Source organism: Narcine bancroftii, chromosome 3, assembly GCF_036971445.1.
Source record: "Narcine bancroftii isolate sNarBan1 chromosome 3, sNarBan1.hap1, whole genome shotgun sequence".
Lineage (NCBI taxonomy): Eukaryota > Metazoa > Chordata > Chondrichthyes > Torpediniformes > Narcinidae > Narcine > Narcine bancroftii.
Window position 1 is genome coordinate 3825473 of NC_091471.1, and position 25955 is coordinate 3851427.

At 43.7% G+C, this 25955-nt stretch overlaps 1 protein-coding gene across 1 annotated transcript in view; it reads right to left on the bottom strand.

Annotated features, from left to right (window-relative positions):
- The window catches only part of cct7 (chaperonin containing TCP1, subunit 7 (eta)), a 36126-nt gene that overhangs the window by 7781 nt on the left and 2390 nt on the right, over positions 1 to 25955 (bottom strand). The window contains exons 2-9 of the mRNA XM_069923407.1: positions 12243 to 12396; positions 10889 to 10995; positions 10645 to 10770; positions 9723 to 9775; positions 7565 to 7736; positions 6567 to 6731; positions 1167 to 1355; positions 200 to 297 (exon numbers count right to left, since the gene is read on the bottom strand). Of these exons, the coding sequence (XP_069779508.1) occupies positions 200 to 297; positions 1167 to 1355; positions 6567 to 6731; positions 7565 to 7736; positions 9723 to 9775; positions 10645 to 10770; positions 10889 to 10995; positions 12243 to 12396 (1064 nt within the window). The remainder of the gene's footprint in view (positions 1 to 199; positions 298 to 1166; positions 1356 to 6566; positions 6732 to 7564; positions 7737 to 9722; positions 9776 to 10644; positions 10771 to 10888; positions 10996 to 12242; positions 12397 to 25955) is intronic.

A 25955-nucleotide genomic window follows, 5' to 3' on the forward strand; every position in this document is an offset into this window, starting at 1 on the left:
TTCGGATAATCGGAGTTGTACTGCAAGTTATGTGTTATTGTCCTGCCAGTGCATGGACTCAGTCAGGTCTATTTTTTTTGGTTTGTACACTAAGACCATTCCAGAACTGCTGCTGGTAAACACATGGTGAACCCAGAGTGATTCCAGGTATCAACCAACAAGTCGATTCTGGTCTATAAGACAATTAGTTCTTGGTTACCTTTCACTTCCAACCTGGACCTCCTCAAAATGCTCACACTGTCCCAACACATCCTCTGTCATGGCATTAACACTGATCTGAATGGATCCACCGCAGGCCTAAAAGACAGGAAGGAAAAAGCACACAAAGTTGTTTGCAGAGACTCCACACGTGTACCCGTTTTATTAAAAGCAAGCAGTTTTGACTATTCATCCCATCACATACATAGGTCCGTGGACCAGAGAGGATTCTTCATGCTGTGCCGTGAACAGCATCAGGCTTGTGGCAGGGGCTGCACAGATGGTGGAAAAGATGATGGGTTCTGCCACAAACTCACCCTGAAGTACAACTGGCTGCTGTTGAGGACCAGACACAGGTTAAGCTCCATTTCAATGGCTGTGAAGTCCAAGAGTCAACCAATCTCTATGATAAGTGTTACGGGTGAACAAAGAGTGGCTAGAGTTAGAAACTTGGAAAATATAAAGCAAGAAAACCCTTTTCCCTCACATAACTCAAACTCAAAGCCGATTGAACTACAAACCAATTTCACTGACACCCACACAATTTTATTAGCAATATATAAAGAAGCATTAGAGGTTCCATGATCAGGCAGCCTGCGGCCTTGCATCTAAATTTCACCAGATATTGTGCCACTTCCTCCTCAATTGAAAGAAAGATCATTGACCTGAAATGTCATTCTATCCTCTGTAGATGCTGCCTGACCCATCGTTCTCTGATTTGTTTTCAGATTTCCAGAGTGTGTGAGTACTTTTTGCTTTTAGCCTTTTATTCAATGTTTCCTGGAGACGAGCGACTATCTATTGGTGACAGATTGAACAGGCCCTAATATAATGACCAGCCATGAGGTTCAAAGTTAGAGAGACTGGTGACAGGAGCAAATCCCATCCCCCCCATCTATCAAACAGCAAAGTTACATTGTGTAAACACTTCAGACAGCTCAGTTCCATTCAAACGTTTCATCACTGACCATCATGGTCCGCTTTAGATCCTCCTCTGGGACCCTGCCAGCACAAAACAGGTCCCGATCTGCAAAGTACTGGGTCGCCACATCTCCTATGGGGAGCTTCGAGAGCACGACCTTAGCTCCAGACTGGTAGATCTTCTCGAGCTTGTCATAAAGAATATTCCATTCTGCATCAACAATGGCTTGATAGTCCTAGAAACAGGAAAAAAAATAATTAATAGCGAGATCAAGAGTGGAATCAGGTTGAACACTGCTGTGGGGAGTGAAATACACTAAGACAATTGTTATTCATTACCAGATGCTGAAAATTGTTAGCAGGTACAAAAGGACCCACATGATTTGGGAAATTATAGGCCAGTGTGCCTGACATCAGTCATGGGTAATTACTGGAAGGGATTATAAGAGATCGGATATACGAGTATTTGTATAGACAGGGATTGATTAGGAATAGTCAACATGGCCTTGTATGTGAAAGATCGAGTTTAACCAATCTTATAGAGCTTTTCGAGGAGGTTACTAGGAAAGTTGATGAAGGAAAGGCTGTGGATATGTCTACAGGGACTTAAGAAAGGCTTTTGACAAGATTCCCCCATGGAAGGTTGGTCAAGAAGGTTCACTCACTTAGCATTCATGGTGAGGTAGTGAACTGGATCAGACATTGGCTTTTTGGGAAGAAGCTAAAGAGTAGTAGTGGATGATTGCCACTCTAACAGGAGGCCTGTGACTAGTGGTGGGCCTCAATGGATCTGTGCTGGATCCACTGCTGTTTGTCATCTATATCAAGCATCTGGATAATATGATCAATTGGATAAATGGATCAGCAACTTTGCAGATAATACAAAGGACAGAGCTGTAGTGGAAAATAAGGAAGGTTTTCAAAGCTCGCAGAGGGATCTGGACCAGCTGGAAAAATGGGCTGAAAAACAACAGATGGAATTTAATGCAGACAAGGGGGAGGTGTTGCACTTTGCTAGGACACACCAAAGTAGGAGATACACAGTAAATGGTAGAGCACTGAGGAGTGCGGAGGAACAAAGGAATCTGGGAAGACAGGTCCATATTTCCCTGAAAGTGGCCTCATAGATACATGGGGTTGTGAAGAGAGTTTTTGGCAGATTGGTCTTCATAAGTCAAAGTACTGAATATAGGAGTTGGCATGCTATAGTGAAGTGGTACAAGACTTTGTTGAGATCAAATTTGGTTTTGCACTAATACTCCAAGTACAAGGAGAATATCAATGATTGAAAAAGTGCAGAGAAGATGTACTTGGATGTTGCCCGAATTTCAAGAACTGAATTACAGGGAAAGATTAAATAGGTTAGGATCTTATTCCCTGGAGTGTAGAAGAAGGAAGGAGGGGAGATTTGATTGAGGAATTTAAAATTATGAGAGGGATAGAGTAAATGCATGCAGGCTTTTTCCACTGAGGGTAGGTGAGACTAGGACTAAGGGTGAAAGGTGAAATGTTTAAAGGGCGTGGTGGGAGTGTGGAATGAGCTGCCAGCTGAAGTGGTGAACACAAGTTTGGTTTTTACATTTAAGATAAGACTGGATCGGTATATGGATGGGAGGGGCATGGAGGGATATGGTCTGGGTGCAACTCAATAGGACAACGCAGAATAATAGTTTGACACAGACTAGATGGACCAAAGGGCCTGTGCTGTAGCATTCTATGGTTCTAAAGACAGTTATGGTTCTAAAGACAGTTCATGGGGACCATCTCTGTTGATGAGCTGTTATCGAACCGACATATAAACTCTATTTCTCTCTCCACATTGTTGATTATCTCCAGCACTCTTTAGTTTTATTTCAAATCCAGGGCAAGCCTCCCAAAAAGTTGGTTATGTATCTTTATGTTCCTAATATAAAGTACACTGGTCGACCTGTTAAGAGTTTCACCAGGATTGTGTTTTTACTTCGATCTCCGTGCTTGTAGACTTTTGTGTTTTACTCCTAAATTTGAACCCAGTTTTACAGGCTTCACACAACTAACTGTCAGTATTGGATGCATCACAAGGAGCCACTGCTGTAAACTCAAAAACTTGTGGCGAAAGAAAGGAAGACTGATGCAGACTTGATTCAAACACTTCTTCTCACATCCCGTGGGCTTCAGAGTACTGCAGGAGTGGGTAGGGAAAGTATTTATTTAACTGTATATGCCGTGGCACAAGACAATCTGTGAAACTTTAAAATTTCACCTTAAAACCACCTATATAGTGGGTCTAAATTCCAAACCCTGCCGACAAAGTCTCAACACCACCGCCATCTTCCCACCGGCTGCGACGCAATCTCGCGCAGGGCCTGTTAGTTATCAGCCAAGTCTCAGCGCCCCCTTGTGGGGTCCATCTACCCAGTCCAACTGCAGTTGGCTCTGAACAGGCTTTAAACATGTCACAGGAGCTGATGGTGATTTATTTTAAAAACATGCAAAAAAAATTTAAACCTTTACGTGGTCATTTGCTATTAATATATTGTGATTTGATTTTAACAGCATCGGGTGGAAATTGGTGGAGAAATCGAGTGCAGAATTGGGTGGGAAAGTGGCAGATGGAGTTCAATCTGGATAAGTTTGAAGTGATGCACTTTGATCGATCAAACATGAAGGAAGAGAACATGATTAACTGTGTGGGGGAACAGAGGGATCTTGGGGCCCAAAGCCATAGTTCTCTTTCATGGTTGCGACACAGGTTGATAGGGTAGTAAAAAGAATTATGGTATGCTGGCCTTCATTAGTCAGGGGAATGTCGTGAGGTAATGTTGAAGCTCTAGAAAACTCTGGTTAGAGAGCATTTGGAATGTTGTGTTCAGTTGTGGTCACTTCATTACAGGAAGGATGTGGAAGCTATGGAGCAAGTACAGAGGAGATTTACCAGAATGACGTCTTGATTGAAGAACCTGTCTAATAAGGAAAGGTTAACTTCTCTTTGAAGTGAATAAGTACAAGATGCAACTTAATAGAGGCCTACAAGTTATAAGAGGCACAGGTGGGGTGGGCAGTCAGCCAGCACCTTTTTCCCTGGGTGAGAGTAGAAAACACCAGAGAATGTCTGTACAAGGTGAGGGATCAAAGTTTAGGAGAGATGGCAAGGCTAAGTTTTTTTTTAAACTGAGAGTAGTGGACACTTGGAATGCATTGCCAGGGGTGGTGGTGGAGGCTGGTCAATGGAGACTTTTAAAAGACTCTTAGATAGGCAAATGAAGGTCAGAAAAATAGAGGGCTAGGGATATAAATTAGGGAAGGTTTAATTTGTTGAGTCGGCTCAGCACATCCTGTTCTTTGCTGGAATGTTCTATAATCATCAATGTCCATTTGAACATTATAATTGTATCCATTTCTACAGTTTTCACTCACAGCCAGTTCCAAAAACAGATCACCCTCTCTCTGGGTGAAAAACACCTCTCAGCTCCCTCTTAAATCTGACCAACTCTTTGGTTAGCACAATGCAATGAGCTGAAGGGCCTGTACTGTGCTGCAGTTCTCTGTTCTAAATCTTACCCTCTTATCTTAAATCTATGTCCCCTAGTTCTAGAATCATCTACCCCAGGGAAAAAGACTGGTGCATTCACTTTATATAGGCCCTAATGATTTTATAAACTTCCACAAGATCACCCTTCAAATGTCACCAAAGACCTGCAAATTTCTACAGGTGTACCGTGGAGAGCATTCTGACTGGACAGATCACAGTCTGGTACGGAGGTGCCAATGCACAGGACAGGAAAAAGCCAGAGAGTTGTGAACATGGTCAGCGTCATCACAGGCACCAGTCTCCATCGAGGACATTAAGAGATTAAGAGATGGGGAAGTGCAGAGAGACCTAGGGGTACTTGTACATCAGTCTCTGAAGGCGAGCATGCAGGTACAGCAGGTGGTTAAAAAGGCAAATGGTATGTTGGCCTTCATTTCAAGAGGGTTTGAGTCTAGGAACAAGGATACCTTACTGCAGCTGATCAGGGCCTTGGAGAGACCCCACCTGGAGTATTGTGTGCAGTTTTGGTCACCTTATCTAAGGAAGGATGTTCTTGCAATGGAGGGAGTGCAGAGGCGATTCACCAGGCTGAGACCTGGAATGGCAGGAATGACTTATGAGGAAAGCTTGCGCAAATTGGGATTGTACTCGCTGGAGTTTAGAAGATTGAGAGGGGATCTCATAGAGACCTACAAAATTCTGGCAGGACTGGACAGAATGGATGCGGAAGGGATGTTTCCAAGGATGGGAAAATCCAGAACCCGGGGCCATGGTTCGAGGATAATAGGCAAACAATTTAGGACCGAGATGAGGAGGAATTTCTTTACCCAGAGGGTGGTGAATCTGCGGAATTCATTGCCACAGAGGGCAGTAGAGGCAGGTTCATTGAATATATTTAAGAGGGAATTAGATCTATTTCTTCAGTATAAGGGTATTAAAGGTTACGGAGAGAAGGCGGGGACGGGGTACTGAACTTTAAGATCAGCCATGATCTCGTTGAATGGCGGAACAGGCTCGAAGGGTTGAATGACCTACTCCTGCTCTTATCTTCTATGTTTCTATGTTTATCTACAAGAGGTGGTGTCTCAAGGAAGCAGTCTCTATCCTCAAAGATTCTCACCGCCCAGGCCATGCCCTCTTCTCACTGCTACTATCAGGAAGGAGGTACAGGAGCCTAAAGATGAGCATCCAAAGGCACAAGGACAGCTTCCTCCTCTCTGCCATCAGATTTCTGAACAGACAACGAACCACAGGCTCTAACATCACTTTCTCTTCTTCTGCACGGATTTATTTTTTAAAAACCGTGTATTTACAGAAATATGATTTATTTGGAATCTATTTTTCATGATACCAGTGCCGCAAAACATTAGAATTTCACGACACGTCTATTAAAATAAATTCTGATTCTGATGAATAACAGTGGGCCCAGTATTGACCTAAGGCAACACCACTGTGACAGGCCTCTAATCTGAAAACATCTCTCCACTGCCACGAGCCAGTTTTCAATCCAGTGGGTTACCTCCTCTTGCATGCCAAGGGATCTAACCTCCCAGACTGACAGCACCCATGTGGGATGTAGAATTGAAATACAGTGAGAGTAAGGAATAGCTGAGAGCACAAGACTACATCTTGACTCTAATACTGAAGATCTGCAATCCAGAACTGGGCTTCTCTAGAGCAGCCATTCTCAACCTTTTATTTTGGCTATGGCCTCCTTCCCTGTGAAGCAGTCAAGTTTAGTTGGTTTCTTCCGTACTTCTCTCCGACTGATGACATAAAAAACATTTTGATTTGAGTCCATGCCCCCCAATGAGAATGGCTGCTCTGGAGGTTAACAGTTCTCAATGAGAAGACAGATAACCAGGCTAACGTTCCCTCCACTTTCTGCACTCACCCATAATGGAATCAGAATGGAACGGTCCTGAAATGTACTCACCTCAACATTGTCCACCCGGACCTCCGCATTGTCCTTCTCAGCTTTGAGCTCCAATTCCACATTGAGCAGCGCTATCTTTAGCTTTTCGTATTTCTTGGGTTGCATTTCAAATCCAGCATAAGAGAATGTTTTCTTGAAGGCCACACCAGCAATCAGTTGGGATTCCTGTGATTAAGAGAAAGAACATGCAAGGAGAGATGAGAAGCAAACCTTTCAATCTGATGGTCCAGCATTCTAGTTCAAGGTTTTCAAGTGTTAATGCATTTAAGTCCATCAGCAACTGAGATACCCCCATCTTAACTAATGAATTTAAACTCGCCCTCCAACAGTCAACACTAACATCACCTTCTCAGTTTCTGTTAGCCCACCTATCTTTCTGTCTCCTTTCCTGTAGCTCTCTCTCTCTCCCTCTTCTCTTTCTCCTTTCAGAGCCAAAAACAAACCCCTCCCCTCAATCCGTTGGCACTGTCCTCTTATCAAATCCAATTAACACCTTTTGTCTGTTGGTCTGACCTCCTCCCCCTCCCTCTCTTCCCTTTTAACATAGGACCCTGCGTGTTTTTTGCTCATACTTTGAGGAAGGGCTCACGCTACAAACATCATTAGTACATCTTTATCCCTTGTGGATGCTGAGTTCCTCAAGCATTTCAGTGTTTTTACTACAATCAGTGTCTGAAGACCTTTGTGTTTTACTCAATTTAAATTCACTGATTTGACATTGGATGACTGAATGCTGATCTCTCTCATTGCCGAGCCTGCAGTGTCCCATGGGACTGCTTCCACGAGGACAGAGTGCTGACAGACCACAGCATTCCACAGACCCTTGCAGAACCGAATAAAGAACAAAACATAATCGATCAGGAAACAACCGGGCAGAGAAAGGGCTTGTGATGTACTGGTAAAAACCCTAAATCTACAGGCCCTCGGAAGACCAGGTCTTTGGCAAAACAACAATGAACTCAAGACAGCTGCAGATAGAATAAATGTTGGACACTTACCTCCAAACCACCTCCTTGGACTTTCTTTATTCCAATCATTTTCAGCGGGAGGAGGTCGTCCAACATCATGACTGCATCCACCACCATCTTGGAGAAGAACCCTTTCTGCAAAGCAATCAGCTTGGAACTGAGGGCAGTGGCAGCACATTTCTCGAAAAGTTCTCGAAGATGCCTGCGTGGGCACAGGATAAGAGAGAAAAATGTTGAAAGGGCCAAAATTAAAAACAGGTAGAAGTTCCTATCTGCATCTGACTCGTTCAAAAGAATTTCAAAGCTGCCCACTTGACCCGCAGCCTAATGTAGTTAAACAAGCAAATCTCCAGTTGCTGCAGTCAAGAGCAACACACGAACATGCTGGAGAAAATCAGCAGGTCACGCCCCATTCATAGGAAAGTAAAGGGTAACCAACGTTTCAGCCCTGGGCCTTTAGTCAGGGAAAAGGAAAAACAGGAAAACATCTGAATAAAAAGGTGAGGGAGGTTTGGCAGTCTCCAACCACACAACAATAATGAGTTCTCCAATTTATTAATCCCTCCCCTGTCTCTCTTTTCCCTTATCGCTGTCTCCTTTCCTCCAGCTCCCCTTCCTTTTAGCCCCTCCCCATCACTTCTCAGCTTCTTTCTCTTCCACCCTCCCACCTGTGACCTTCTTACCTGTTAGCTTGTGCCCCCCACCCCCACCTCCTTTTATCATCTGCTTGTTTTTTTCTTATTCTTGACAAAGGGCTCAGGTCCAAAACATCGGCTGTCTTTTACTTCCTGTAGATGCGGTGTGACCTGCTGGGTTTCTCCAGCACATTTGTGTATGACAAACAGCCCCTCCATCCAGTACCACAAACATTAAATGCCTCCATCAAATGAATAACGTGGCACAAATGGAAGGATGCGGTGCATCACCTCACCAACATCCTACAGAAATCATAAAATATTTATGACACAGGAGAATCTTCAAAAACTGCCCCAACAAAGGGCTAAGGCCTGAAACGTGATAAATTGTTGCCTCCGAAAACAGCATCTGCAGACTTTCTTGTTTCACTCTAGCCTAATCTGACACCCAGTTAATATTCTGGAAAGTTATGCCCAAGATTTTTCCAAATGTGATGAGATTCTGTCTCCATCGTTCCACACTTCCAACAAAGGTGGAAAATGACTTTAAATTCCCTTTCAATCCACTGGCTCCTTGGACAGATCCTTCCTAATTACTTGGATGAAATTCCTCATAAACTTAGTACATTCCACTCACCATTTGCCCTTCTAAACTGCAGCCAATTCAATGTTTCCCGTATCCTGGCAACAAAGAATTACATAGGATGCAGAGCCTGGAAATAGGCCAAGGTTTCTACCACATCAAGCCTCTTCCAATCGTGACTCAATCTAATCTATTTCCTCCATCCACATACTTGACAAATCTCAGTTAAATGGTTCTCCACTACGCCCTCCCTGCCCGTGGAAGTGAATTCCACATTCTCACCACTCTTCTGGTTAGGAATTCTCTCCTGGATTTCTGGTGATTGATGAATCCTCATTTCGCTCTTCCTCACAAATTGAAGCGTATTGCGTATCCATTTCATGAAACCCTCTGATCATTTTGAAGACCTCTATTAGGTCACCCTCAGCTTACTTTTCTCAAGTGGGACCAGTTCCAATACAGTGATTGATGTAATATTTCTCAAAGCCATTCTGTGGCATACAATATTACCAATTTCATTTCTCATTGTAAATACTATATATTCATGGCACTCCCCCCCCCCCCCCCCCCCACGGACATAATCTACTGGGATCGTTGTTTGAAGAGGGCTCGCAAAATTGTTGAGGACCGCTTCAACCCTGCACACTGCTCCCACCTGGAGAGATATATAGGTGCCTCAGAGCCAGCACCACATGGGCAGTGAGAATGTCAAATGACTGATAAATTGCTCATGTAAACCCTCCAAGTCTCTATTTAACCATTAAAAATAAATAAATAGAAAAGAAAATTTATATATATATAGGTACATAGGTACTGGATATGTATTATTTGTATATGTGATATGCCTGGTTGTGTGTCTGCATGTTTTGCACCAAGGACCAGACAATAATAAACAATCGACAATAATAAACTTGAACATATATTTGAACTTTGTTACTGCAGATTTAAATTCTGAGACAAGAACACTTACTCCTTGTTGTCTTTTTTCACAGTTACCGCAATGGATTTAATTTTTTCCACAGCCTGTTCCAGAAAACAAAGATTAAAATCATGTACGGGGTTAAACTAAAAATAATCCCAAGGCTTTCCTGCTGTCAAAGTTAATAAATAACCCTTTTGCTATGTGTAGGTTGGGGGAGGGTGGGGGGGTTAAAAAGTCTTAACAGTTCTAGTGCACCTTTTATACCCTTGGGACATTCCAGAACAGTGTGCAGCCATAGTAATGAAGTTATAAAACAACTTGCACACAAGTTGGGATAAGCAGCAAGGTGATAGTGAGCATGTAATCTGTTCAGTGATGTTGGCGTCAAATATTAACACCAAAAGAGCTGCCATATTGTTCTTTCAAAGTCATGGATCTTGGTGGAAATGTACGTCACCGCCAATCTAAAATAATGTCAGCAAACCTCTGGTTTCACTATGTGCACCTTCAAGGTGGTAAAGTATCTGAAGCAAAATCTCAGAAGGCACTAACAAATAAAGATCAACACCAAGGAAAGTAACACGAGGGATTGAGAAATGGTTGGTCCTTTCAAGTGGATTTGTTAATGAAAGGCACATTTAATAAGGAGGGAATTCTACAGGGCGGGTCCTTGAAAAGTGAACAGTGCCCCATACTTTGGGAAGTCAAATGTAAGAACAAAGAATACAGTAAACGACAGAACCCTTAGGAGCACTGATATAAAAAGAGATGCTCAAGTGTGTCCATAACTCCCTGAAACCAGCAACACACACGTGAAGAGATTGACAAGAAGGAATACAATATTCTTGCCTTCATCAGTGGGGGCATTGAGTTTACAAATTGGCAAGTCATGTTGAAACTATATAAAACTTTGCCCATCTCTACTAAACCCTTACCAGGACATTATAAAATTATTGAAAAGGCCTATTACCAGCTGGGTTGCTGTACGAAAAGATCGGATAATAATCTGGGGGTGAAGCCCCTCTTCAACGTATGGTTTGATCTGTCTGAGGAATTCTGCAGCCAAGAGGGTAACTGAAGTGGTCCCATCGCCCACCTGAAAACACAGGAAGTCAACGTAATAATGTTACAAATGCGCACATTTTAAACTATAATGATCAAACACTCAAGGACAATTTGTGATGCCACCCAAGGGGAAGAGTGGTTTGCTTTACCTCAGCATCTTGTGATTTTGCGATGTCTACAAGAGTCTTAGCAGCTGGGTGAACAACGTCAAGTAGCTTCAAGATGGTGGCTCCATCGTTTGAAATGGTAGCTTTCCCTTTTAAAAAAAAATGGGTAGTTAAATTGGGGATCACGTGAGAAGAGCATAGAGTGGATTATCATATGAGGAGCATTTGACAGCTCTTGATTTATACTCGTTAGAATTTAGAATGAGGTTTGAATCTCATTGAAACATTTTGAATGTTGAAAGGCACGGACAGAGTAGATGTAGAAAGGTTGTTTCCCACGGTGGGAGAGTCTAGGACAAGAGGGCACAATTTGAGGATTGAAGGGTGTCTGCTCAAAAACAGAGATGTGTGGAATCTCTTTTGCCAGAGGGTGGTGAGTCTCTGGAATTCATTGCCACAGCCAGTTGTGGAGGCCAGGCTATTGTTGAATGCAGAGGTTGATAGGTTTGTTCTTGATTAGCCAGGGCATCAAAGGTTATGGGGAGAAGGCTGGGCACGGAGGCTGAGTGGGAAAATGGATCAGCTCATGATTAAATGGACGGGCAAAATAGTCTGTTTCTGAGCCTATGTCATATGGTCTTCTATTGTGAGCAAACAGGTGCTCTTTTCTTGAGGCAACAATAGCTAATACCAGAGGACATCTGTATAAGGTGAGTAGAAAAATGTTTTGCTAAAGCAAATTTTTGTTACTCAGAGAGTTGTAGGTGCCTAGAATGCATTGTCAGGGGTGGTGGAGGAGGCTGGTACAATAGGTACATTCAAAAGACACTTAGACAGGTGCATGGATGGAAGAAAAATAGAGGGTTATGGGTGTGAGGGAGAGAAGGGTAGATTGTGGAGTAGGTTTATATACTGTAGGTCAGCACAACATCGTGGGCTGAAGGGCTAATGTGGTCCAAGCTGTAAACCCTGAAAATGGGGAACATGATGTACACAACAATAACTCACAGAACTCCTGCCAATTGTTCAATGCACATCAGGCACCTTATCAAGTCAGAAGTTACTGGGCAAGACAACAAGCAGAATTGGCATCAACACTCTAGACTGGGCTAGTTTGAATTATATTTGGGCCACGTTCCATTGTAAAGTAAATGTCTGGGACTTTTTTGGGAACAGTACCACCTTTTCTAATGACAGTAATGATCTCAAACCACAATGTAGACCATGAACCAGTTGATAGACTATTGATGGCCCTGGCCTATTTGGTGGCATTAAACATTACAACGATATAGAGATATTTAAATACCATCAAATGAAGCAATCTGGAACAGTTCCTCAGCATCTTTACAGATTTGTGGAGACAGAAATGTCAGAACAAAGTGATCAATGCCTTTACCTCTATCATCCACGATCAGTTTGTCCATCCCACGTGGTCCCAGTGTGGTTCGAATGGCCTCAGCGATAACCTGGCAGGCATTAATGTTACTGACCAGCTGTGGGGTCCCTTGAGAAGTGTCTGTCCCCTCCTTGAGGAGGATAACTGGTGCGGACTGGGAAACCAATGGAAACCATTAATATTTGTTTACTACAAATACATTTTAAAACTAAAATTTTGAGTACAAGGTTGAAAAGACTATTCAAAGTTTAACAACTGGCATCAGTGGAGTATCAAAAACAGTTTCTGAAAGAGCTCCCATTCTCCCACTCTCCAGACCTTTTTAATGTTTTTAAAATTTAGACATACAGCATGGTCAGGCCTTTCTGGCTCACGAGCCTGTACTGCTCAATTAACCTACACCTCCCGTACGTTTTGAAGATGGGAGGAAACCCACACAGACATGGAGAAAAGGTACAAACTCCTTAGACAGCACCGGATTCGAACCCTGGTCACTGGTACTGTAACGGCTTTGTATATCGAATATATGAACTACTATTTGAAAGCGACCACAGGTGATTCTACTTCCAACACCTCCTACGTGGAATAATTCTGCCTAATTTCTCTGCTCTTGTGATAATCTTCATTAGGTTTCTCTCATGACGACCCATGGTGATGGATAGTTCAAAAAGGATGCGACAGAGGAGCAGCCAGCCCAAGGTACCCATGCTGACCTGTTGACAGATCTCTCAGATCAGCCGACTCCATGCTCTTCCCCTGGGATCCTGCCTCACAAGTAACTTACCCTACTCTCTATTGAGAGTTACATCTGAATTTACTTTAACTGCTTCTTTTAAAAAATAAATTTAGACATACAAACTCGGTAACAGCCGATCAGCTATTAAACCGTGCGGTATGTTAAAATTATTCAAGTAAAGCTCCAGCCCACAAGCCCATGCTTCTCAAATACCCTAATTAACCATCATTCCCTGCACATTTCTGAAGGGTGAGAGGAAACTGGAGTGCCCAGAGGAAACCCACGCAGACAAGGGGGAACAGTGCGGGATTCAAACCTGAGTCGCTTGCATTGCAATAGGCTAAACGCGCTTTATCGGGTGGTACATTCCAACTCATGAATGAATGCCATTTCGAGTTCTGCCAATAATTCTTTAACTCTGTTAAGTTTGTTTTCATCATCCCCAATACATTTCATGATTTTAAAATTTCTCCTCAAATTATTCCACTGCAAGTTAAAAACCTAGCTTCCCCCAGCTCATCAATGATACCATTTCAGTCACTAGTTTCTGCACTTCATCCATATTTTTCACATCCTTTCACAAATATAGCACCAATAATTCCATGTAGCCCTCCACACAATACTGGCAAAGCCAAAGCAAAAGGTTTAGCTGAATTTCTTTTAACCAGTCATCAATACAGTTCACCACAGCCTAACTGCTCACATGCCATGGCCATAAAAGGAAAGTATCCCATTTTCCTTCAACACTTTCTCTCTTGTTTTAAATTTTATTTCATTGTTTGCATCATTAAGGGAAAAAAACAAATAAAACATTAATCAAATATCCATATCCAATTATACAAAAAAAAAATTTTTCTCACCATCCCCCGTCCCACCCAAAATAAGAAATGGAAAGAAACACCTACCATTTAATATACAATTAGCATAAACATTGTTATTAAAAATTACTAATTAAGGGGAGTGGATAAGATAGAAGAGGTGGATGAGAAATTATCTGTGAAATCCATATATTGTTTCCAAATATTACAAGAACTTTCGACTCGATTCCTTAAACTGTACGTAATTTTTTCCCAAAGGACTACAATTTCGCATCTCATTCTACCATCTACTTAATAACACTTCTCTGCCATCTTTCCATAATATTGTTATACATTTCTTTGCAGTTGCTATTGCAATAGTTACAAATATTTCTTGGTATTTGTCCAATTTCAATTTTATATCCTTTTCATAAATATCTCCAAGTGAAAATATTCTTGGATCCTTTGGTATCTTTATCTTCCAAATTTGCCCTGATAATAAACTCAGTTCATTCCAAAACCTTCCCACTTTTTTCCACAAGACCACACTGAATGCAAAAAAGGCCCTGTTTCTTTCACACATCGAAAACACTTATTTGAATAATTAGGATTAAGCCCATTTAACTTATGTGGAGTATAATATAGTTGATGAAGGATATATTGAACCATTCAAATCAAGCATTTACTGTATTTGTAACATTTTCATAACATAATTTCGACCAAATCTCCTCCTGAATTTGTACATACAAGTTTTTCTCCCATCACATTTTTGATTGATATAAAGATTTTTTCTTCGCAGTCTCTTGTAATTTTATATAAATATTAGTAATAAATTTCCTAACAACAAATGTATCTGTTATATCTTCAAATCGACTTTGTTTAGGGAGTCTCAAATCTGCTCCCAGTCTCTTTTTCAAATGCATTTTTAATTGATAATATGCAAAAATTGTATTATTATGTATATTTATATTTCAATTGATCAAAAGTTAAGAAAAAAGATCCTAAAAACAATCTTTTATTCTCTGTATACCTTTACTAAACCAATTATCAAATAAAGAATTATTCAAGTAAAACAAGTTGATTTTATTTTAACATTTTTGCTAATTGATCATTTTTAATTCCTCTCTCTATGATTTAATTCCTCTTTCTATTTCATATTTTTAATATATGTTTCAATATAGAAACATTTTTAGTTCCTTTTTCACCTATTATTTTATTCAAGTTTTGAAAGAAAAATTCTGGCACTCGAATGGGCAATGATGAAACAAATATTGTATTCTTGGTAAAATGTTCATTTTAATACAATTCACTCATCCAATTAACATTATTGGTATATCTTTCCATCTTTTCAAATCCTCTTCCAATTTTTTTGAACAATGGAAAATAATTTAAACAAATTACTTAAATTTCTACTAATTTTAATTCCTAAATATGTAATTGCCTCATTTTGCCATTTAAATTTTGTCAATCTTTTACATTGAGAGTAATCCATATCCACCATAGGCATTACTTTACTTTTATCAACATTAACTTTATAACCCGATAATAACCCATACTCTTTTAATCTCTCATTCAGTTTATTTAAAGATATTTCTGGTCTCGTTAAATATACTAGAACATCATCAGCAAATAAACTAATTTTATATTCTTTATTACCTACTTCAAATCCTTTAATTTCATTACCAGTTCTAATTACTTTTGCCAATGCTTCAATTGCTAATGCAAACAAAAAAGGTGATAATAGACAACCGTGTCTAGAAGACCTTTCAAGCAAAAAGGGTTGTGAGATTTGTTTATTTGTAATCACTTTTGCTTTTGGTTGATCATATCCAGTTTATAAAAGTATTTGGAATCCCAAAACCAAGATCCATTTTAGTAAAATTCTTAAGATATATAACAAGAGAAAATATATTGGAGAAAGCAATGAAGAAAGTAAGAGAGGACAAAAAGCCACTGGAATATAAAGGTCAAAAATTTTTTTTCTATCCAGACATAAGTTTTGAACTCCTGAAGAAGAGGAAGGAGTTCAATACAGCGAAAACGATCTTATGGAAAAAGGATATAAATTTATGTTAAAGTACCCAGCGGTACTTAAAATAGTTATTCCAGGGCAACAAAACAGACTATTCTCGGATCCAAGGGAAGCAAGGAAATTTGCAGAACAACTACAAAACAAGCAGAGAGAGGAAGACATGTAATGAGAGTAAAAATGACCACGAACTATATGTATGTGTGTAAAGGGGTATACGTGTGTGTGTATATATATATATATATATATATATATAGTGTGTATACATGAATGTATCCGTAGTTCGAGGAAAATATATAGAGCATAGACAAGAATTAATAAGGGAGGGAAAGGGAATAGAGGGAATAAGGAGGGAATTAAAAGAGTGACCTTTGTTACATATGAAAATTGAAATCTTTTTTGGGGGGGGCTGGGTGGGGAGGAGTTACGGTCACTACAAAATCAGTTGACGTTTGCGAGTGAATTCGCAAATCCAAATGGAGAGGGGAGATGTGGTTGCCCGACAAGGGATAAAGGGCAACTCAGGAGGGGGAGGGGAGAATGGGGTTAAAGAAGTTTTAAATAGGAGAATAAGGAAAATGTTTGATGTTTTAGAAATGTTGTCTTATAAAATGTTCAAAACAAGAAAGCAGAAATGGATAAGAAGGAAAGGTGATGATGGAGAAACGGAAAGGGAAGATAAACAAAGTATGAAATGGCTACGCCGAACTATATGACTTTAAATATTAACGGAATACATAACCAAATTAAAAGGAAGAAACTGCTAAATTTACTGAAAAAAGAAAAAATTGATATAGCATTTGTACAAGAAACACATTTAACTGAATTGGAGCACAAGAAATTAAAGAGAGATTGGGTAGGAAACGTAACAGCAGCGTCGTATAATTCAAAAGCAAGAGGAGTAGCTATATTAATTAGTAAAAATGTGCCAATTAAAATAGAAGAGGAAATAATAGATCCAGCAGGGAGATATGTAATGATAAAATGTCAGATATATTCAGAGTTTTGGAATTTACTCAATGTATATTCACCTAACGAAGAAGATCAAAAGTTTATGCAAGATATTTTTTTGAAGATAGCAGATATGCAAGGGAACATATTAATAGGAGGGGATTTCAACCTGAATTTGGATTCAAATATGGACAAAACTGGGAAAAAAAATTTAACAGAAAGAACAAAGTAACCAAATTTATAATTAAATCGATGCAAGAAATGCAACTTTTGGATATATGGAGGAAACAACACCCAAATGAAAAGGAATATTCATATTACTCGGCTAGACATAAAACATACTCAAGAATAGACCTATTTTTGTAATCAGCTCGTATGCAAGATAGAGTAAGAAAAACAGAATATAAAGCTAGAATATTATCGGACCATTCACCCTTGATATTGACAATAGAGTTAGAGGACATCCCTCCAAGAATGTATAGATGGAGATTAAACTCTATGCTACTCAAAAGGCAGGATTTTAGAGAATTCATTGAAAGACAAATTAAAATGTATTTTGAAATAAATACGGAATCAGTGAAAGATAAGTTTATACTATGGGATGCAATGAAAGCATTCATTAGAGGGCAAATAATAAGTTATGTAACCAAGATTAAGAAGGACTATAATCAGGAAACAGAGCAGTTGGAAAGGGAAATAGTAAATATAGAAAAAGAATTAGCAATGAAGGAAGATACAACTAAAAGAGAATTGGCAGATAAAAAAATAAACTATGAAACACTACAAACATATAAGGTGGAGAAGAACATAATGAAGACAAAACAGAAATATTATGAACTATGGGAAAAAACGCACAAAATTCAAGCATGGCAGCTTAAGACAGAACAAGCTAAGAAAATGGTATTGGCATCAAGGAAAAAAGACAAACAAATCACATATAATCCAAAGGAGATCAAAGAAAACTTTAGAGAATTCTATGAACAATTATACCAAACTGAAAACGATGGGAAAGAAGACAAAATGGATGAATTTTTAACTAAAATTGAACTACCAAAATTACAAATAGAGGAACAAAATAAATTAACAGAACCATTTGAAATAGTAGAAATACAAGAGATAATAAAAAAATTACCAAATAATAAAACACCAGGAGAGGATGGATTCCCAATAGAATTCTATAAAACATTTAAAGATTTATTAATTCCTCCCCTCCTGGAAGTAATCAACCAGATTGATAAAACACAAAGCTTACCAGATTCATGTAAAACAGCAATAATTACAGTAATACTAAAGCAAGGGAAAGATCCACTCGCACCAGCGTCATATAGACCAATATCATTACTTAACATAGATTATAAGATAATAGCTAAACTATTAGCAAACAGATTAGCAGAGTATGTACCGAAAATGGTAAATCTAGACCAAACTGGATTTATTAAAAAAAGACGCACAACAGACAATATTTGTAAATTTATTAACTTAATTTATCCAGTAGAAGGGAGTAAAGCGCCAACAGTAGCAGTTGCTTTAGACGCAGAGAAGGCCTTTGACAGAGTAGAATGGAATTATTTATTCAAAGTATTGCAAAAATTCAGTTTTCAGAGAAGTATATTAATTGGATTAAAGCATTATATAAGGGGCCATTGGCGAAAGTGACAGTAAATGGATATATATCAAAGCAATTTAACTTAAGCAGGTCAACACGGCAGGGATGCCCACTATCACCCTTATTGTTCGCGTTAGCTATAGAACCACTAGCAGAATTGATAAGAACAGAAAATAATATAAAAGGGGTAAAAATAAAGACAAGGAATATAAAATCAGTTTATTTGCGGACGATGTTATAGTATACTTAACAGAACCAGAACTATCAATAAAAGAATTATATAAGAAATTGAAGGAATATGGAGAAGTGTCGGGTTACAAGATTAACGTAAATAAAAGTGAACCAATGCCAATGAATAATGCGGATTTCACAAAGTTTAAGAAGGAATCACCATTCAGATGGCAAATGCAAGCAATAAGATACCTAGGTGTACAAATAAATAAAAATCTCTCTCACAAATTCGCTGATGATACCACGGCAGTGAGTTGTATAAAGGAAGGAGATGAGCCAGCATACAGGATGGAGATTGAAAACTTGGCTGAATGATGCACCACCAACAACCTTGCGCTCAATGTCACCAAATCTAAGGAGTTGATTGACTTCAGGAAGGGAAAACTAAAGATGTACGATCCAGCGATCACTGGGGGTCACAATGGGTTTAAGGTGAGACGGGGGTGGTTTAATTGGAAGCCAAGGGGGGTAACACTTTGTTGCACAGAGGGTGGTGAGAGCCAGCAGAGGTTTTGAGGCAGGTACCATTGCAATGTTTAAAGATAACTGGGATGGAGTCCATTTGCCATTGTCCCCCATCTGACATCACTCCGTTATTGCCTGCAACCTCTCTTCCTATCAATCAGACCGCCAAGTTATAGTTCTTCCACAAATCCCAAACTTGTATCCCAGTCACGGAAACTCACTGATTACCCTTTCCTTCAGTCTCTGAGCCATGAATCGAAACTTCAGCACATTCGAATATGCAGTCCTGAATTTCAGGCACGCCAAAGATAAACCTATGGAGATCATAAGTACTTTCCGGACGGACTGCCTCAAATCATTCAGACAATGAGACAACTGATGTAAATGAAGATACATCAGAGAGATAATTTTTTAAATAAAACATAACAACAATGGTTCAGCAATTAACACTTTTACTTTTTAATAGTGTTGGGGTCTCTCATATTCCAGCCAGCAAACCAGACCTGTTTTGTTCCCAAAATACTGCACCATTTATGCAATGCAGCCTTTGGCTCCAATAGAATGTAGAACTGTACCAGTCTAGATGACACCTTCAGGTGTTCTTTAACCAGTGACCTCGCAGACAAACGACCCAACAAAGTAAAGAAATTCAAACTCGCTCAAGACAAACTTAGTAGGATTACTCAAATTTACCAAGGTTTGATTTAGGAAGGACGAGATCTCCGTGGAAAGGGTGCGAAGATTTACCAGTTTGTTGGCTGGAGGTACTTTCAAACATCCTAAAGTTGTCAAATACACTGCAGAAGGACTACATGGCCATTGAGCCGGGTCTTCCATTCAATAAGAGCGAGTCTTATCTGGATGTGGACTCAACTCCACATACCCGCCTGTCCTCCACAAACCTTAAGAGAATTGAGGACAAACACCCAGCCCAATGCTGGAATGTTGTGGTGAAAGAGAACAGAGGGCTGCTGGCAACTTGCAGTCGGGGGACCCACATGGGCTGCGGGCTGCCGGAGACAGGCTCCTGGGAACCAGATATCAGTGCGGGATTCAAGAGAGGACTGAGGGCAAGAATGGCTTCTAAAAGGCCTCAGGTGCTGAAGGCTTCCTGATCGTGATGGTGGCTCGAGTTGGCAATGGTTTGAACAGATAATATACTAGGATTTTTGTCTGAAGAGGGCACACAAAATTGTTGAGGATCTCTACCACGCTGGAGAGCATCTTTACTGTCGGGGAAGAGATACAGGAGTATCAGAACCAGCACCACCAGGCTGAGGAACAGCTTCTTCCCACGGGCAGTGAGGATGCTGAACGACCAAATGAACAGCTCACACTGAACCTCCGAGACTCTACTATTTATTGAACAACAATTATTTATTTTTACACATGTATATTTATCCTGCAAATGTATCACTTGCATGTGGGATATGTTTGCATGTTTTGGCAATGAGGGCTGGAGTTCGCTGCTTTGTCAGGCTGTACTTGGTTCAATCAGATGATAAACAAACTTGAACTGGAGGCGAATCCATGGACACTCAGTGACTCTGAAGGGACTTAATTTTGCTTCTCTTTCTTATTGGTAGGGGCGCCGGGCAATGCTCATGGTGAGCAGGCTCGAAGGGTCGAATGACCTACTCCTGCTCCTATCTCCTATCTTCCATGACTCTTGGTTTGGCTTACAGCAGACAAAAGTTGAAGTATATTAGATTACATTTTTATGTATTATTACATGACAACAAAAGGAACCTTGAACCAACGGTCAATCTTAAAACACCAAAGTCTACAGACACCATGGTTGGAGAAATGCCTTGATGAAGGGCTCAAGCCCGAAACTTGGTTGGTTATATATCTTTATCTTTGCTGGATGAAGTACAGTCTGACCTGCTGAGTTTCCCCAGTATCGTGCTTTTACCAAGGATCAGTCAGTGGGGTCAGGGGTGCATGGGAGAGGGGAGTGGTTCCCTGAGGTAATTGCAGCAAGGCAGTATTGGAGAGCAGTGGGAAATGAAGAGCTGACACCACACTAAGGGGCAGAGGGGGGAAAAGAGTATACCCTTGGGGGTACCAACATTAAAATAAAAACAGAAATGCTGGAGGAATCCGGTCTTGCAGCAGATGTGCTCCTCAGCATTTCTCCGTTTATGCTACTATCTCACCATCAAACCCATGGATAAGGGTGGAGCTGCTGTGGTCTGCCGCACTGACCTCTACCTTGCAGAGGTCAGACGACAGCTCTCAGGCACCTTCTAGTTACCCCTTCCACAACCTGCTGAGTTTCTCTAGCATTGTTTTTCCTTCAACCAGTGTCTGCAGACTTTCTTCCGCTACATTGACTTTCTGTCCTCTACTACTCACTGCATTTTACGTGCAAGCCAATTTTTAATCCACGCAGCCACGGTTCTGTGCCTCACAATTTTTCTGAATTAACCTCTCATGGAAGACCTTATCAAATGCCTTATTAAAATCCATCTACTACACTCCTCTCATCAATTTCTTTTGTTATCTCCTCCAAAAACTCAATTAGACTCATGATTAGATGAATTAGACTTCCAACTGGAGCAGCCCATGGGATCTTACTGAGCTGTGGGCAGAGCTGCCCTGCCTGGACCCGAGTACATACAGATCCCAGCTAACTGGCGCAGCCCGTGGGATCTTACTGAGCTGTGGGCAGAGCTGCCCTGCCTGGACCCGAGTACATACAGATCCCAGCCAACTGCAGCAGCCCGTGGGATCTTGCTGAACTGTGGGCAGAGCTGGCCTGCCTGGACCCTAGTACATACAGATCCCAGCCAACTGGAGCAGCCCGTGGGATCTTGCTGAACTGTGGGCAGAGCTGCCCTTCCTGGACCCTAGTACATACAGATCCCAGCCAACTGGCGCAGCCCGTGGGATCTTGCTGAGCTATGGGCAGAGCTGCCCTGCCTAGACCCTAGTACATACAGATCCCAGCCAACTGGCGCAGCCCGTGGGATCTTGCTGAGCTGTGGGCAGAGCTGGCCTGCCTGGACCCTAGTACATACAGATCCCAGCCAACTGGAGCAGCCCGTGGGATCTTGCTGAGCTGTGGGCAGAGCTGCCCTGCCTAGACCCTAGTACATACAGATCCCAGCTAACTGGCGCAGCCCGTGGGATCTTACTGAGCTGTGGGCAGAGCTGGCCTGCCTGGACCCGAGTACATACAGATCCCAGCCAACTGGCGCAGCCCATGGGATCTTACTGAGCTGAGGGGAGAGCTGGCCTGCCTGGACCCTAGTACATACAGATCCCAGCCAACTGGCGCAGCCCGTGGGATCTTGCTGAGCTGTGGGCAGAGCTGCCCTGCCTGGACCCGAGTACATACAGATCCCAGCCAAATGGAGCAGCCCGTGGGATCTTGCTGAGCTGTGGGCAGAGCTGTCCTGCCTGGACCCTAGACATACAGATCCCAGCCAACTGGCGCAGCCCGTGGGATCTTACTGAGCTGTGGGCAGAGCTGGCCTGCCTGGACCCTAGTACATACAGATCCCAGCCAACTGGCGCAGCCCGTGGGATCTTGCTGAGCTGTGGGCAGAGCTGCCCTTCCTGGACCCGAGTACATACAGATCCCAGCCAACTGGCGCAGCCCATGGGATCTTACTGAGCTGAGGGGAGAGCTGGCCTGCCTGGACCCTAGTACATACAGATCCCAGCCAACTGGCGCAGCCCGTGGGATCTTGCTGAGCTGTGGGCAGAGCTGCCCTGCCTGGACCCGAGTACATACAGATCCCAGCCAAATGGAGCAGCCCGTGGGATCTTGCTGAGCTGTGGGCAGAGCTGTCCTGCCTGGACCCTAGTACATACAGATCCCAGCCAACTGGCGCAGCCCGTGGGATCTTACTGAGCTGTGGGCAGAGCTGGCCTGCCTGGACCCTAGTACATACAGATCCCAGCCAACTGGCGCAGCCCGTGGGATCTTGCTGAGCTGTGGGCAGCGCTGCCCTTCCTGGACCCGAGTACATACAGATCCCAGCCAACTGGCGCAGCCCATGGGATCTTACTGAGCTGAGGGGAGAGCTGGCCTGCCTGGACCCTAGTACATACAGATCCCAGCCAACTGGCGCAGCCCGTGGGATCTTGCTGAGCTGTGGGCAGAGCTGCCCTTCCTGGACCCGAGTACATACGGATCCCAGCCAAATGGAGCAGCCCGTGGGATCTTGCTGAGCTGTGGGCAGAGCTGTCCTGCCTGGACCCTAGACATACAGATCCCAGCCAACTGGCGCAGCCCGTGGGATCTTACTGAGCTGTGGGCAGAGCTGGCCTGCCTGGACCCTAGTACATACAGATCCCAGCCAACTGGCGCAGCCCGTGGGATCTTGCTGAGCTGTGGGCAGAGCTGCCCTTCCTGGACCCGAGTACATACAGATCCCAGCCAACTGGCGCAGCCCATGGGATCTTACTGAGCTGAGGGGAGAGCTGGCCTGCCTGGACCCTAGTACATACAGATCCCAGCCAACTGGCGCAGCCCGTGGGATCTTGCTGAGCTGTGGGCAGAGCTGCCCTGCCTGGACCCGAGTACATACAGATCCCAGCCAAATGGAGCAGCCCGTGGGATCTTGCTGAGCTGTGGGCAGAGCTGTCCTGCCTGGACCCTAGTACATACAGATCCCAGCCAACTGGCGCAGCCCGTGGGATCTTACTGAGCTGTGGGCAGAGCTGGCCTGCCTGGACCCTAGTACATACAGATCCCAGCCAACTGGCGCAGCCCGTGGGATCTTGCTGAGCTGTGGGCAGCGCTGCCCTTCCTGGACCCGAGTACATACAGATCCCAGCCAACTGGCGCAGCCCATGGGATCTTACTGAGCTGAGGGGAGAGCTGGCCTGCCTGGACCCTAGTACATACAGATCCCAGCCAACTGGCGCAGCCCGTGGGATCTTGCTGAGCTGTGGGCAGAGCTGCCCTTCCTGGACCCGAGTACATACAGATCCCAGCCAACTGGCGCAGCCCATGGGATCTTACTGAGCTGAGGGCAGAGCAGTCCTGCCTGGACCCTAGTACATAAAGATCCCAGCCAACTGGCGCAGCCCGTGGGATCTTACTGAGCTGTGGGCAGAACTGGCCTGCCTGGACCCTAGTACATACAGATCCCAGCCAACTGGCGCAGCCCGTGGGATCTTGCTGAGCTGTGGGCAGAGCTGCCCTTCCTGGACCCGAGTACATACGGATCCCAGCCAAATGGAGCAGCCCGTGGGATCTTGCTGAGCTGTGGGCAGAGCTGCCCTCCCTGGACCCGAGTACATACAGATCCCAGCCAAATGGAGCAGCCCGTGGGATCTTCCTGAGCTGTGGGCAGAGATGCCCTTCCTGGACCCGAGTACATACAGATCCCAGCCAACTGGCGCAGCCCATGGGATCTTACTGAGCTGAGGGGAGAGCTGGCCTGCCTGGACCCTAGTACATACAGATCCCAGCCAACTGGCGCAGCCCGTGGGATCTTGCTGAGCTGTGGGCAGAGCTGCCCTTCCTGGACCCGAGTACATACAGATCCCAGCCAACTGGCGCAGCCCATGGGATCTTACTGAGCTGAGGGCAGAGCAGTCCTGCCTGGACCCTAGTACATAAAGATCCCAGCCAACTGGCGCAGCCCGTGGGATCTTACTGAGCTGTGGGCAGAACTGGCCTGCCTGGACCCTAGTACATACAGATCCCAGCCAACTGGCGCAGCCCGTGGGATCTTGCTGAGCTGTGGGCAGAGCTGCCCTTCCTGGACCCGAGTACATACGGATCCCAGCCAAATGGAGCAGCCCGTGGGATCTTGCTGAGCTGTGGGCAGAGCTGCCCTCCCTGGACCCGAGTACATACAGATCCCAGCCAAATGGAGCAGCCCGTGGGATCTTCCTGAGCTGTGGGCAGTGATGCCCTTCCTGGACCCGAGTACATACAGATCCCAGCCAACTGGCGCAGCCCATGGGATCTTACTGAGCTTAGGGGAGAACTGGCCTGCCTGGACCCTAGTACATACAGATCCCAGCCAACTGGCGCAGCCCGTGGGATCTTGCTGAGCTGTGGGCAGAGCTGCCCTTCCTGGACCCGAGTACATACGGATCCCAGCCAAATGGAGCAGCCCGTGGGATCTTGCTGAGCTGTGGGCAGAGCTGCCCTCCCTGGACCCGAGTACATACAGATCCCAGCCAAATGGAGCAGCCCGTGGGATCTTCCTGAGCTGTGGGCAGAGATGCCCTTCCTGGACCCGAGAACATACAGATCCCAGCCAACTGGCGCAGCCCATTGGATCTTACTGAGCTTAGGGGAGAGCTGGCCTGCAGGGACCCTAGTACATACAGATCCCAGCCAACTGGCGCAGCCCATGGGATCTTACTGAGCTGAGGGCAGAGCTGGCCTGCCTGGACCCGAGTACATACAGATCCCAGCCAACTGGCGCAGCCCATGGGATCTTACTGAGCTGAGGGGAGAGCTGGCCTGCCTGGACCCTAGTACATACAGATCCCAGCCAACTGGCGCAGCCCGTGGGATCTTGCTGAGCTGTGGGCAGAGCTGCCCTTCCTGGACCCGAGTACATACAGATCCCAGCCAACTGGCGCAGCCCATGGGATGTGACTGAGCTGAGGGCAGAGCTGTCCTGCCTGGACCCTAGTACATACAGATCCCAGCCAACTGGCGCAGCCCGTGGGATCTTACTGAGCTGTGGGCAGAGCTGGCCTGCCTGGACCCTAGTACATACAGATCCCAGCCAACTGGCGCAGCCCGTGGGATCTTGCTGAGCTGTGGGCAGAGCTGCCCTTCCTGGACCCGAGTACATACAGATCCCAGCCAAATGGAGCAGCCCGTGGGATCTTGCTGTGCTGTGGGCAGAGCTGCCCTTCCTGGACCCGAGTACATACAGATCCCAGCCAAATGGAGCAGCCCGTGGGATCTTGC